Raw genomic sequence first — 15096 nt, forward strand, 5'->3', positions numbered from 1 at the left:
GTTAGTTAGTAGAATTTCGCGAAGATTTCGAAAAAAACAGCGCCCTCTGGCGGCAAAAATTTGAACTGAAAAGGTCGATGTCGAATCCGCGCCCCCTGGCGACGAAAAAAGGAACTATAGCAGGCTCAATTTCTGGCCCTCTGGCGGCAAAAATGCGAACTAAAATTTCAATGTCGAACCAGCGTCCTCTGGTGGCCAAAAAAGGAACTATATCTTTCTCGATTTCTGGCCCCCTGGCGGCAAAAATGTGAACTAAAATTTCAATGTCGAACCAGCGTCCTCTGGTGGCCAAAAAAGGAACTAAATCTTTCTCAATTTCTGGCCCTCTGGCGGCAAAAATGTGAACTAAAATTTCAATGTCGAATCAGCGCCCTCTGGTGGCGAAAAAGGGAACTAAATTTGTATAAACTCGCTGGCCTTATAGCCGCAAAAATGTCAACTCAATTTCAGGAAGGTAATGGGATGTATGGAATGCAGGAATATAAGTGATACAAGGATGTAAAGGATACAGGCATGTAAGGGATGCAGGGATGTAAGGGATGTTGGGATATAAAGAAGGCAGGAATGTGAGGAATGCAGAGATGTAAGGGATGCAGCGATGTAAGGGATGAAGAGATGTAAGGAATGTAGGAATGAAAAGAATACAGAGATGTAAGGGAAGCAGGGATGTAAGGGATGCAGAGATGTAAGGGATGAAGAGATGTAAGGAATGTAGGAATAAAAAGAATGCAGGGATGTAAGGGATGAAGAGATGTAAGGAATGTCGGACAGCTGTGCTATAATTGTTGCATTTATTAATAATTAATTATATACGCTGCATTGAAAAGAAAAAAAAAGTTGGGAGCCAAGGATTTGAACCGTGGACCTTTAGATTGCGAGCTATGTGTTTAACCATGGAGGTAACCGTTTGTATGTGTGAGTCTATCATACTTCTCAACATAAGGAGTAACTGGCATAAGGAGGAGTGTTCAGCTCGACGAGCTCTACAAGGTGGCAAAGTTTCATTAATAAGTGAGCGTAACACTTGGGTAGTTCTCTCAGTAGAAATTGTGTTATAACTTCAAACTAAGATAACAGCCGATAAAACGTTTATTAACGTCTGGTACGTATTAAACATCTCCATAAGTTAAACTTCTTTTCGTTTATAAAAACAATACGTTCCCAAAAATCAAGACATTTATTTACAAAATTCTTTGCAAACAGCCTTTTGTCGCGATTAACTGTACTAGCTTAACTTGAATTGATTTTCTTCGGACGATCAGAACGTCGTTTGTCTCCAATAAAATTATCTGTATGGTATCGTGTATGTACGTGTATCATAAATTGTAGATCGTTTTGGCAATAAGATTTCTGCAATATCTATTATGGTTATCACTTATCTTTGGGTGAAACCAAAAGGTCAAGCACGCGACATCGCGTGATTGAATGAGGACGAAAGGATTAAGCAATTCACCTTTATAGCGATAGCGATTAACGATGTACGAATTTGACTCGGCTGCGATGAAAACTTACGAAAGTTTTGCGTCGATCCGCATGTGATCGAAGCGACTCGTGCGACGCGAGTTCGCGCACGTAACAAGCGGATTTAAGGCGCGCGAGTTAACGTCAACAGCAGTGTTTATCCGAACCGGGACGCGGAACTCGGGCGTGTGAGTGAATAAGAATCACGAGCGTCGAACAGGTGTCACATCGTTACAAATGAGTCAAATTTATTTACCATTGTTTATTCCACACCACCTGTAACACTTTTCTTCGAACTTGATGTTACATAATCCGGCTACATAATCTCGCAGGTGTCCCAATCGCCTGAATACACGATACTGATAAGAACAATCTCGGCCATTAGCGTAAAGGATGACTCATTCGAGAAACAGAGAATTTCAGCTGAATTTAGAATGCTAGTGAGTGATATCGGTCGTAAGAAGAAAAATGGTGATTCAGTTTTTCAGGAAATTTTGAAGGAATTTAGATACAGTAATTGGTATTAATTTTTGAAGTACAATAACTAATGAACGTTAAACGCCTACTGAATCCTTTTTAATGTAAGTGTCAATTTAATTAGCTTCGAAAATGTTTATCTTTCTATTAAAAGGAAAGAAAATTTTTGAATTACATTACTAATCATGACCCAAATTTACAAAACATATTACCGAGAATATTAATCTAAAATCAAAGATTTTTATTTCGAAAGGAACAGTGTGAAATTTGGGAAATAAAAATAATTTGGCGGCTCTCTCCATGGTCCGCTAAATGTGTCTGACCAAACGCGTTCCTTTCCACTGCGACAAAAATCTTCCACTGTAGATGTATTTCGAAAATTCGTCACGTCATCAACTGATCTTAAGTCACTCTTAATCGCGTTTCATTTGAATAGTGATTCATCTGGATCACATGCTTCAGCGAGTGGAATGTTTTTAATATCGACTAACCTCGAGAGAGAGTTAGACAGATTTCTAGTTTGATTCGACTTCGAGTAAATCGTGGACAAATCAAATTAGACTGTTAGCTTTTGTATTTCACGGACAGATTTGTCCTTGCCATGCGGTGACGAAAGTAATTATTTATAGAAATTCGTCGATGGTCTCATCTGCTTCGACATCTATCGCGAAGATCGATCCCCATTGCAATTTTCATACCCCCATTTCCCTGTTTCAAATCAGATACTCGAAAGTTTCTTAATTATCAATATCGATCACCCTGTTAAAGGGTTAAGGCAGCGATTTATCAAAGGAATAATTCAGTAGATCGTTTCATGATCGCTTCGGTAATAGAGAAGCGACCTGATCTTTGAATAAACACGATCTAAACAGAAGGACGAACGATTCGACCGTGAACTATAAATTCTTAACAATAAAACCTGATTAAAGGCTGTTGCGTTGGTAAAGAAATATCTGACCCGGTATGGGAATCGCTGGTTGACTAATTGTAAGGGTTAATTTAAATCCCGTTGTTAATTTAAAATGACAAATTGAAATATTTTGTTATGGTGTTTTTGACGTCGCTTTGAGAGAAAAAGGAAATGTAAATACACTGATAGTTTCATTTAATAGCATTAGCATAAAGATCGACGATGTATTGTACTTCCTATGGCGTAACAAATTACATCCACCCCCCATAGCTAAGACACGTGGCGCCAGACACATTCCTTTCTTCCGTTCTGTCTCTTTTCTCTTCGCTGGATTATCAACAACACTGTTTGCTCGAACACTCGGAGCAACTGATATGTTCGCAATCGAACACCCTTTGCCATCCCTGCCACCCTGGCAATATTAAATTCACATTGTTTAGGTTGACACTGATGGAGCCGTACTTCCGTCAACTCGATAACGTCGAAGACGTTGAATTTCTTGGAAATAAAAATAATTTCTATACAATCTTAGGCGTACTGCTGTAAAAAATATTGCAAATTTAAAAGGCTTATTTCCAGCTTCCTAAAATATCTTCTATAATAAAAATGAAACAATTTTTTACGTTTGTGCCTTTTGTATCCCGGAATCATAAAACTCGTTTCATAGAACATTATTAATAAGATGATAAAGATTAAGTACATATTTTCAGAAAACAGGTGTTAGATTCAGGTGTCAGGTGCAACCTGAAATCAACGCGAAAGATCGTAGATATAGATGCCCATTATATTAAAAGCACCATCGATCGTTCTCTTGTCGTTAGATACTTTTTAGCATCACAGGTTTCACACGATTTGGTGAGTATTTTTCGATGAGAAATAGAGTAACAGAAATTTGTACTATTAACAATTGAAATATTTGAAATAATCTGAGTTTTGATAGGAAAGTAGAAAAATGGATAGCTTAAAGTGAAAAATGAATAATTAGGTACTGAAAATTCTCATGAATTGAGAAATCTAATCTTCAACGATTATTGATTATAATCAATCTTCAATACCGAGTATCTGAAAATAAATACCATTGTCGAGGCAGCGATAACACAAGTGGCAGTATCCCGATCGATAGGCAGTATTCTCTAACATTCGAACAGTGTTCAGTCTCTTTGAACTACTCGTCGCGAATAGTGATAGCAATCTGCTAGTAAAAAAAATTTTAAATAAAGAAAATCTATCAATTTGTGAATAGGTCTCTATGTGATTAAAATTTTAAACAATCTTGAGGTTTTTGTCTTTCTTAAACACATAAATTAATGATCCCAAGTTTCGAGAATGAGCTAATTATCAACCTTAATTTTCATTCCTACAAAAATTCCATCAAGTTTGACCAGTGTTATTTGGATTCAACAATAAATAATTCAATTGCAGAAACTGCAGAGTCGATAAACATACCTTAAAAATGTACGAGGTATAAATACAGTATTAAACTAGTCAGAACTGAATTGGTGATAAATAAAGAAGAAGAAATGTCTCCGAATAAGGAACGAATGCCACCGGCGGAGTGTCACGCCTCGGAAGATGAAGAGGAAAACTCGAAGGCGAATAACAGAATTGCGGTGACGGACGATTTTTTAACAGTTGATGAGAATTACAGTAGCAGTAAAGTGGAATACGTTCCTCGCATCGCGTGGCCGGATCTAACCGCGCAGATCTTCATTCATGCCGGCTGTGTTTACGGTCTCTACCTCATCTTCGCAAAAGCGAAATTTTTCACAGTTTTATGGGGTATGTAAATGAAATTATAACGCTGCACCACTGCCAGATTGTATTTGGTAATATGTATTGAAATTGAAACCATAAGAAATCTTCTTTGAATATCTGGCGTTTCCAATTTCACAAAATATTATTAATTAATTATGTAATTCTTCCAAAGAATGTTTGTCATAACGGAAACAAACTGCGTGCCTATTTCTTGAACAACCTCGTAATGTCTCTGTAGGAAAAATTGAAAGCAACGACAGAAATAGCCTCTAGTCATTTCCTGTAAGATTATTATTAATCCATGACGTTGTTCTTGGCCAAGAATTCCACAAATTATTAAAATCTGATGATCAATAACGGTCACGTATGCTTCAATTTAGTTAAACTTTAATCAACATTTATAATTCAGTAATGTAATTTGATTAAAATTTATAATTTTTATTTTCCTTGAAATTATTAATAAGTGACAAAATAATATAAAAGTTTTATTTCAGTTACCCTCTCAATTATAGTTACTTCCGTTTCAAGCTAAATCTACTAACAGTTTAATTGTTAATATTTATCAGATATGTTTGTCAAACATCTGCATTGACAAATCGGTCAAGTTCTACACTATAAATATACTCGATGCGTATCGAGTTAGAAAACTATAAATACACGTGATGCGCGTTCTGTTGCAGCATTCGTGACTGTATACACTTCCGGTTTCGGCATAACAGCGGGTGCACATAGGCTTTGGTCCCACAGGGCGTACAAAGCGAAATGGCCTCTAAGACTACTTCTCATTTTCCTGTTTACCATCACAGGACAGGTTTTATACCATTTTCGAATTATTATTTTTTTTTTTTCATAAACAAATTGATAATAAAATTTTGTTTCGTTTATAGAAACACGTGTACGCATGGGCGTTGGATCACAGGGTGCACCATAAATACAGCGAGACGGATGCTGATCCCCATAACGTGAAACGGGGTTTCTTTTTCGCCCATGTGGGCTGGCTTTTCATTACACCGCATCCTGATGTAATTTCGAAAAGGAAAGCCGTTGACATGAGCGATTTAGAGGCTGACCCCATTGTCATGTGGCAAAAGAGGTAATTCAACAAGATTGATAAATTCTTAGTATTAACAATTTGACTTGATCATTAAATTGTAGTTAAAGAGAATAATAAAAATAACAAAAATTTGTTTAGTAATCCTTAAAAAAAATTTTCATTAACGACCACTTTTATCTCCAGACTATACATACCTCTGTTTCTTTTACTAACCGTCGGACTTCCGGTCGGTGTGCCGTGCTACTTCTGGTCAGAATCAGTATGGATATCTTTCTGGGTGAACTTCAACTTCCGGTTCTGCGTGACCCTCAACATAGCGTTCTTCGTGAACAGCGTGGCTCACATGTGGGGTCAACGACCCTATGATAAGTAAGTTTGCAAAATTAAAATAAAAAAAAACGACTATAAAATTAGAAATTTGTAAGTAACCAATATCTTAGGTACATTTCCCCCGTCGAAAACGTGGCAGTGTCCATAGCAGCCCTCGGCGAAGGATGGCACAACTTCCATCACGTCTTCCCTTGGGATTACAAGACAGGAGAGTTAGGGAATTACACGTTCAATGTAACCACTGCGTTCATTGATATGTTTTCACATATTGGATGGGCATACGATCGCAAATACGTCTCGCCAGCCATGGTACGACGAAGAGCGAACAGATCTGGTGATGGCAGTCATGTCTGGGGTTTTGGAGACACGGATATCCCTATGGAGGACCAAAAAGAATTAGAACTCATGGACAGGAAGAAACAATAAGGACTCAGTTTTGCTGTTCCTGAAAATATGACAATACAGTATTTATGTGTGATTGAGATGCAAGATTGATCTTCTGAAACGCAAACATTTTATTAGAAAGTGATTTTTCAGTCGATAGTGTGAATTGAGTTTGTTCTAATCGTGAATTTAAATAGATACAGGGAAATAGTTTTATATGAATACATAAAAGTGATGATGATAGTGTAGTACAATATCGAGGATATACGAAGAATGAGAACAAATATTCCTCTTTACTATTTATTGAGAAAATATGTAATTCTGTCCACTGCCAGCGAAGTACTTTCAAAAAGTTTATATCAATTGTAAATAAAGTAGATTCCGATTAATGAAGATAAGTAGAATTCTATATAACCAACAGATCAATACTGATTAACTTGAGCGGTTTTCTGTTAGATGGCTACACTTTTGGCGGACTTTTCAAAACAATGAATTCGAAACCTCAGAAGTTTAAAACAAAGAATTAGATGGTTTTCGCGATAGGTAAAGACAAAAGTCGACTTGTGAAATCAGAAATTGTATTTCAGTGGATCGATACAATAGAAAGATAACGGACGAAGGACGCAATTAGAAATCGAAATATATTCAGCACACGTTACAGTACGCTGGTATCCTACGTTGATGAATTACATCGAAACCAAGTACCTCATAAAAATTTCATTTACACTCATTCGAATTGAAAGAAACGAACGGAAATATGTTTCTCCTTCTCGGTACAACATCGTTCGACATTATTCTGCGATCGAAAAAGAAAAAAAAATGCACCGTTTACAATATACAATGCCATCTGTGATTCAGTGAATGCAAGTCAAGAAGAAAAGTTTTACAAATAGGATATTAACGCTATATAATTATCATGAAAGTCGATCAACAGCGAAGAGCAAAAGTTTCCTTCTCGACAGATTCGATCCCTTCGTATGATTTTTTAAAACGCAACCTCTCGTGATTTTATAGATTCTTTCGATTTCGTTGAATTCATATAACATTGGAATTTTCTTTTTTCATTCGTGTTAATTTCAATGGGGGAGTGAAAAATTACGTTTCTCAAAAATCTGTCGAGAAAAATGTGTCTATATCTAAATATTCGAGTGGCTTCGAACTTCTCGATCGAACACAGAATCGCAAATCCTTTTCTTTTTTTAATAAAGGACAAAATTTCAGGAAATCGAATTGGAACTTTATTGTGGGAGAAACCTTTGAAACTAATTATCCACGTTGAGACGATCAGATAACCTCGAGTCTTATTTAAAAAATTATTGCTCTCGATTTTCTTCTATTCTAAACGTTCAATCTCGAACTGTTTTATCCGCAAATAGATAACCTCAATTTTAAAAGAAAGAAAATTTTCAATGCGATTTTTGAGTTCGCATACGAGAAACTCTTACACACTTATTATTAGTGCAATGCGATCGTTAATGTATGTACAATCTTATATAATTGCCAATGGTTCCTTCGTGAGAACCTCTCTTTTTTTCTTCTTCATTTTTCTCAAGGTCTCACGAATAAGGACCTCGCGTTTCTACGAAGCTACTGCAACTCGATAAATTGCGTTCATACTAGACGGAAGTCTAAAAATCATCGCCAGAGTTTCGTGTATCGATTGAAACATCGATCGAAATGATTACTCAGCGATCGTTCGCTAGCTAGCAATTAAAAAAATTCATTTAAACGACGATTATTTACAGACATCCATATTCTGGAACGGTTTCGTTCGCCACGAACGTTCGTCCTTTTTTTTTTCTTTTTTCTTTATCCTTATATATAAATATATTCATCATTTTCCTTTTTTTTTTTTTTTTTACTTCGACAGAAGATTGGCTTCCGGTGCTTCTCTAATTTTTATATCAAACGGCCAGATACTTCGAATCGAGAGGAAACTATTCTTCATTTCTCTGTTTCTTCTTCTTCTTCTTCTTTATTTTTTTTTTTTTTCATTCGAAATTTTCTTCGACATTTTTCAATTAAGTGTAAAAATAGATACTTTGTCGCCTTCCAATATATTTTTTTTTTTGTTCTCGTATTTTTCGTCTAAAACTGAGAGTGTTCAGAAAATGCTCTAAGAACATCAAAATAGCTCTTCTATAGTGTTTCGAAAACGCTTAGTTAAGAAAATCAGTTGGAAAATGATAACAGATTGGATTATTAAAAATGAAACTACTGACTTTCGAGTTCCATTTGCGAATTCTCCTCTATTGCTGATCCAATATTCAAACGTGATTCCACGAAATAGAATCTCATCGAAACGTAGTGAAATCTTATATACAATTCAGCACAGTTTGGTGAACCATAGAACATTCGCTGAACACGAAACGTCAAGGAGGGTGATACTAGCAAGTGATCGTTTCGCATTGTTTTTGGGTAGAAACGCGAGCATTTGTTATATATACATTGGGAATCGAGCTGGCGTTCATTAGATTTCTCAAAAATCATGGAAGATAAAAATTCAAAAATTGAAGATTTGAAAATTTTCATAACATTTTATAATAAGCTTAAAAATAATTATAAAAATTCTGATTTACAGAATGAAAATTTCTGTAATTTTCAATAATTTATTTAATTAAAAAAAATTACTTTTGTATAAAAAAGAAATAATACTTTAATCCTCGAATAGGGTGGTATGGGGATCAACCATGGCTCCAGATATGAATTTCAGCCAGCACGATTCTCAACTAAACATTCTCGCACGGATCAAGAAGCAAAGGAAATCTAGCAGTTCTAAATCTCGAGTCTAGGATCTTATTTTTTCCTTGATTTAATACTTTACAGTTCGACCTCGTAATCCGCAACCTCCCTTTCAACCGTCTAAGTGAAAAAAATCGTAGGGATCGTTTCTTCATTTCCTTTTTTTTTTTGTTCTTTTTTTAAGTATCTAGTGTCATTTCTAAACGCTAAGTAGGCTAGTGAGGTGTCTACGCCTATAAGTAAATTGATTATAATGCACACACGCAAGAAGTGGACCTAGAGTATATACTACGACGTCGTTCATGTTTTTCTTTCTTTTTTTTCTTTGATATATGAACTAGATCATTTTATATTTATATATGTACACACGGGGCAGCTGTGAATCGGATGTACACTCGAGTCTCGTCACCCACCCCCATACGTCGGCCATTATCGAAGAAATTCAAGGAATTAAGAAGAAATAACATTTCTGTATCATAATCTTTAGGTTAAAATTTGTTTAAAATTGAATTATTAAAGTAGACAATTAAATTTTTAATACCATCAATTTTTTTTTGTCGATTAAAGTACCAATTATAATTGATTCAAATTGATAATTTTCCTTGAATTTCAGCTGCTCTAAATTTTCATTTACCAACAAAAAAAAAAAAATACTATATACCCCCAGTCGAATAAAATGATCTTCCACACGACAACATGATACGATTACTTAAAATATATATTTAGCTGCCATTTTGATGGTGCCTTAACTCTTCGAGGACATGGAACAATATTACGATCTATAGTATCACGTTAGAATGCATTAACACTTAAATATTGCTCTTTTCATGACCATCGTATTGTTAATTAGTGGCAGTGCCATTTAATATTACTTTGCCATTTCCACAAATGTGTCGAGCCATTATATTTCTTTTCATTCTTCACCTACAGAGAAATTAATAAAATAGAACATAATTTTGAAATATTAATTAAACAAACTATGACGATTTTCTTCGATGAAGAAAATGGACCAACCAACTGGTAAGTATTTAATTATGATAAACGATGAAGGGTGGAGGTTCGGGATAAACAAAATCAATGTTTATTTTCAAAGGAAAAAGGAACTAAATTGCGTTGAAAAACGACATAAACAGAAACTGAACATCCTATTACTATGTTACACATATTTGTCACACTGTGTTCTTCAGAAATATTATTCATCGTGGACAGGTGTGGCTCAATAGTTGGAAAACGCGACATCAGCTATAATTTTGCTTTATTCGTTCTTCAAATTATTTTAATTTAAAAATTACAGAGATCATGTTTCGTTTATGGATTGTCGTTAATGACAAAGAAACGAGAATATGCTTGCGAACGTGATATAATATACGCCTACAATATAATTAAAAAAAAAAGAAAAAAAGAAAAATGAAAGATACATGAAGAAGAAGTAGTAAAGAGAGAAAGGAATAAGAACTAAAATATAATCGCATAGCAAAATAAAATGAAAAGGAGACAAAAATTTGTTGGAAGGGCGGTGCTGTTGTCATTGTTATTGATGATTGTGATGGTGGTGGTGGACGAGGTCGATCGTCATTTTAGGAAAGTAAAAATGTTTCACTTCTATAAAAATTTTTCATCAACGTTATTTAAGTAATTTATCACTTATACGAATCTGACCTTATCGTCATCCCTTTTATATATTTATATATATATATATAGATGTGTATGATCGATATTTTAAAAATTTGCTTAATTGTTTACAAAAATAAAATAACAGACGCGAGAATTCATCCTATCTATGAATGAAAAATAAAATTTCCTATCTAATCGTAGCTAAAGATGTTTCAATCTTAGGGTCTTAACGAAAACCAGTAGAAGACAAAAAAAAAGTATGTAAGAAAAGAAGAAGAAAAGTGAAAATGGTTTCCGTGTGTCGAACCAACTATATGATTCTCCTTGCAGAATTACCGATGGCGATCCAGAGAAACCTGAAATTTTTTTGATTCTTCGATTCCAATGCAACTTGCTTCTCATTGAAGAAGAAAAAAAAAACAGAAAACCAACTTGAATAGCGATCGACGTACGCGACACGATTCGTCTGAATGATTTATCGCTTCTCAATCTTCCAAGATACGGTCGGTGACGATAAAGTGTAATTTGCAAAACCTGCACGTTCCTTAATTAAAAGAATAGTCATACTAACTCTCTCTGCCCTTTCTCTCTCTCTTTCTCTCTCGCTCTCACGCGCGCACACAAACGCTCAGAATCTATCTCTCCTCTTCTCTCTTTCTCGCTGATCCTCACGCTCGATACTCCCTCGCCGTTTCTCTTTCGCTCAAAACTTTCAGACAGATTAACTAAACACAGAATTATATCTCGCTCAGTGGGATCGATCCGCTTGTTTCTCCTATCAGAAGTTAATTAATTATCGGCCGTTCCTAAGCTTGATGGTCCGATGATCGTTGGTAAACGATGCCACTGTTGAGGCGACGGTGGTACGTCGACGATGAACGTTATGGAGATCCTGTTCCAGCTTGTCGAGGGTAGCCAGCCCGTGAACGCATACGACGCTCTGTGGATGAGGATGACAGGGATGCTGATGTTGAAGCACTAGGGTTGTTGTCGTCGTCGGTGGAGGAGGTGGCGGGGGTGGTGGAGGATGAGGAAGGGAGGTGAGCCACGTCACGCCTGGCTCCGCTCTGTGTCATTTGCCGTTCTGTTGGAGGGCCGCGTTGATTTGTGCCCAGAGATCTTTGTTACAGGATTGAGATCTAAAAAACACAGTCATTTTTGCGACAATGAGGCTGAGGATAATTACCTTATCCACTCCCACGGTACCTCTTGTTTAAACTGAAAGTTTCAAATTTCTAGCCTGATACTTCAACAAAATTGATACCTTTTAATGGACTGAAGCCAATCCTTGAATTGAGCATGCCCCTCTGGTGTAATGTGAAACGCTGCCTTCGCTTCGCATACAATGTTCACAAAGTCCTCGTAGTCCCCTCCTGTCAAGTGATACAGCTTCTGGTGCATGCACTGAATGTACCTATAATCGATAAAATCAAAAACATGATTTATCGTCACGGTTGATGTTCGAGAAAATATAATAAGAGAGTCTTAGGTAGAGGCTAACATTTGTTGACATTTGTGCACAAGGGGTGCCAACGGAGCGGATCTCAAGTGTTGCAACACGAGAGCTGGATTATTTCTAGCTAGGTAGACCGCCGCTTCCAGTGCAACGTCGTGAAGAACGAAAGGACTAATGATGCTGTTCACGGTGCAGATACAAAGCTGATGAAGATACTGAGTACCGAGACGTTTGGACACTCTCAACAACCACTTCACGTCTTCGCCGTACGGTGGATTCCGCGCGTATTTCGCCTGGGGTCTGTCATCGTGCACCCGGCGAGCTAGAGTCTCTAATGCCAACATGCCAACGCGATACGCCGCCACGAGAGATCGTAGCTGTTGTTGGCTGAAGGGTTGTGTTTGCCTATGCACCTGATATTTAAAAACGAAACGTCGTGTTATTAACAGAGCATCCACGTTACGAGGAATTAATGTGTTCATAATAAAAGCTACGCAGATTATACAGTTACCTGCGGCTGAGTTCTTACGGTGGATATTATGGGCTGTGTCTGAACCAACGCTGATCCAGGCATGTTGCTCTGACCTGGTATAGGACCGGTTACACCCGCTTGGACCTGAAAAGGAACGACTTGCTCGAATGATGCGCTTCGAGCAATTAAAGCAAGCCAAAATACCTACATTAACTTGTATAGGCTGTTGCATGGTGAACAAATGATGAGTCCCCGGTGGTGGTGGGGGTTGCGGTGTGTAGTATTGCGGCAGAGATGGTGGTTGCGTGGGTTGTGACGGATGGTGCGGATGTTGAGGATGCTGCGGATGACCCGGATGAGGCGGGAATGCCGCATGATACATTTGCATGTGCGGCGGTGCTGGTGGTAGAGTTACCCTATGCGAAGGCATCGGTCCACCGAACGTAGGAATCGAGTGATGGGGATGTACGAAACTGTAGGGGCCTACTGCATACGGCATACCAACCCCTGCAATCAAATACAATATACATTTAGTAAAATGCATACTTACATTGCTAGCTCTGAAAGAAAAGAAACAAATACCCAATGGTGCCAGGGTAGTTATAGTCGGATGCGTAGGATATGGTTGAGGAGGTGGTTGAGTGCTTGTAACCACCACTGCTTGAGCCGGTCCTGGCATCATCTGACCATTGGATATATCCACCGATGGTCCAGGCTCTACTAAAAGCACTCCATTGAGATCCAATTGCAAAGAATCGTGCGGCATGTTGTCTTGCTGTTCTCCACCAGGAGTGTGCTACATTGCACAAAATTCATTAATCTTTCTTCATGGTGCATGACTGATACTTCTCTTGTCCTTCATCGTTTGATAGAATTTACTTACCCTGAGATACAGTTCATACCAATACTTTGCAACCTGGAAAAGTACTTCCGGATATACACCGCCTCCTTTCGCGGTATTCTCCACAGTGATGCAAGCCTTTTCCAACATAAGGTCGCTCTGCTCTTTGCACTATAACGAAACAGGATCCGTGCACAATCTCTTCGATTCGAGAAACTTTTGTGTACCACGAGCGAAAAGAAAATTCCTACCTGCAAAATCGCTCTCTGAACTTCATTCGGATTGAGCGCGTGAGCGTGTGGTAAGCAAGACAAAGCGAGTTCAGCGGCCGCCCGAACCATGTTGGGGTCACTGCCCCTGGACGATTTGTCGGCTATGCTGACAGCCTCCGGTGGTGTCAAATGCCCTTCCCAACTTTCTATGAGGAACCAAATGGCCGGAGCTCCGATTTCCATCGCCTGGCCGGTGATCCAGGACACGTGGCTCGAATAAGTGCGACTCAGCCAATTTGGAGTAACGCAGTTATGGAGGCCGAGAGCGTATAGACCGAGCTGAAAGGCGCACATGTGCAAGGCTCTATGAGGTCCGTGGTGATTCTGGCTCGTGGATGCCTGAGTGAACAGCGAAGTGGAACTGTTGCCACCAGCTTTCGCTAGAACCGTCTTTGCTAACTCGCACATGAAGTGTGCTCCTGCTTCGGATGGCTGGTTGGGAATCGATGGATACACCCTCTTGCTCTTGTATCTATAACAGATCAATGCATCGTTACCTTCACCAAGAATCTAAAGACTTGTGCACGAAAATCATCGAGGTACTAACCTTGTTTCTTTAGTTCTAGTAGGCACAGGTTGCTGAACGATTTGCGGTTGCACCGTGAGCGCACTCATGCCAGTTTCCAATTCCGCGCTGGTGCTACTATGCGGTCTGCTGCTGGTACCAACAACGCTGTCACCATTTCCCGCATCCGTTCCGGCGAGAGGAGAGGAACACTCTTCGTCGTGAAGATATCTTGCCATCTGGTGAACCAAAAAATTGTTCTTCGCTTATATTTGTTAATCGTTATGCAACTTCGAAATGAAACCGTTTTATACCTCATTCTTCGTTGGAGGATTGGAAGTGTAATAACTGCTCAAAATTGGCGATTTGATTAACTGATGAACATCGCGATCCAATAATTTGTCCATTATTCTGGCAACCTTCGTTGGCTCATCCTTATAATGGACAAGCAACGTGATAGCCAAGTCACCTCTGAAACAATGAAAAAATAAATAATGAATAATAATAATGTAATAAGGATTAAGACGCGTGAAACGTACCTCTGTCGTCGAGTGCCTTCGCAAAGAAGCGGATGGTCAGCCTCGCTCACGTTCGCTTTCAACCCTAATGCAGCGACGGCCGCGTCGAACCCAAGATTCTCGTCAATGCCTGAGGACAGTCGTTTTAGTCCTGCGAATCATTCCACAATATTTTAATTTCCGTCTAAATTATTTAAACGCTAACACTTTCTTCTCTGAAAAAGGATATCCTTCAACCTAAACTCATCAATCATGCAACCGTATCGCATGGAACGTTTCTCTCGTCAAGTATTCAATTTCAGAAG

The 15096-nt window shown here is 38.1% G+C and overlaps 2 protein-coding genes across 8 annotated transcripts in view; one reads left to right on the forward strand and one right to left on the reverse strand.

Annotated features, from left to right (window-relative positions):
• Positions 1-1555: 1555 nt before the first annotated feature.
• LOC117601530 (acyl-CoA Delta-9 desaturase) lies at positions 1556-6416 on the forward strand. Of its 4 annotated transcripts, XM_034318380.2 has the most exons (7): positions 1556-2042; positions 3559-3703; positions 4271-4627; positions 5284-5414; positions 5491-5696; positions 5841-6026; positions 6098-6416. In XM_034318380.2, the coding sequence occupies exons 3-7, from the start codon at positions 4369-4371 to the stop codon at positions 6411-6413; spliced, it is 1098 nt and encodes a 365-aa protein (XP_034174271.1). In that variant the 5' UTR covers positions 1556-2042; positions 3559-3703; positions 4271-4368; the 3' UTR covers positions 6414-6416. The 4 variants fall into 4 exon arrangements, with proteins under 4 accessions (XP_034174271.1, XP_034174270.1, XP_034174272.1 ...); XM_034318379.2 differs by lacking the exon at positions 3559-3703 and having other exon boundaries at positions 1557-2042; XM_034318381.2 differs by lacking the exon at positions 3559-3703 and having other exon boundaries at positions 1587-1681.
• A 1792-nt stretch (positions 6417-8208) lies between these two features.
• Dora (zinc finger SWIM domain-containing dorado) overlaps positions 8209-15096 on the reverse strand; it is a 52221-nt gene continuing 45333 nt past the window's right edge. For 2 of the 4 annotated variants that reach the window (XM_034318341.2, XM_034318340.2), the window contains exons 12-22: positions 14813-14942; positions 14588-14744; positions 14316-14512; positions 13748-14240; positions 13539-13667; positions 13238-13451; positions 12864-13162; positions 12695-12799; positions 12229-12596; positions 11992-12141; positions 8209-11866 (exon numbers count right to left, since the gene is read on the reverse strand). In XM_034318341.2, the coding sequence (XP_034174232.1) occupies positions 11800-11866; positions 11992-12141; positions 12229-12596; positions 12695-12799; positions 12864-13162; positions 13238-13451; positions 13539-13667; positions 13748-14240; positions 14316-14512; positions 14588-14744; positions 14813-14942 (2309 nt within the window). In that variant the 3' untranslated portion in view covers positions 8209-11799. The remainder of the gene's footprint in view (positions 11867-11991; positions 12142-12228; positions 12597-12694; positions 12800-12863; positions 13163-13237; positions 13452-13538; positions 13668-13747; positions 14241-14315; positions 14513-14587; positions 14745-14812; positions 14943-15096) is intronic. The other 2 variants (XM_034318342.2, XM_034318343.2) reach the window with 2 other exon arrangements.

The sequence above is a fragment of the Osmia lignaria genome, chromosome 6 (genome assembly GCF_051020975.1).
Source record: "Osmia lignaria lignaria isolate PbOS001 chromosome 6, iyOsmLign1, whole genome shotgun sequence".
Taxonomy (NCBI): domain Eukaryota; kingdom Metazoa; phylum Arthropoda; class Insecta; order Hymenoptera; family Megachilidae; genus Osmia; species Osmia lignaria.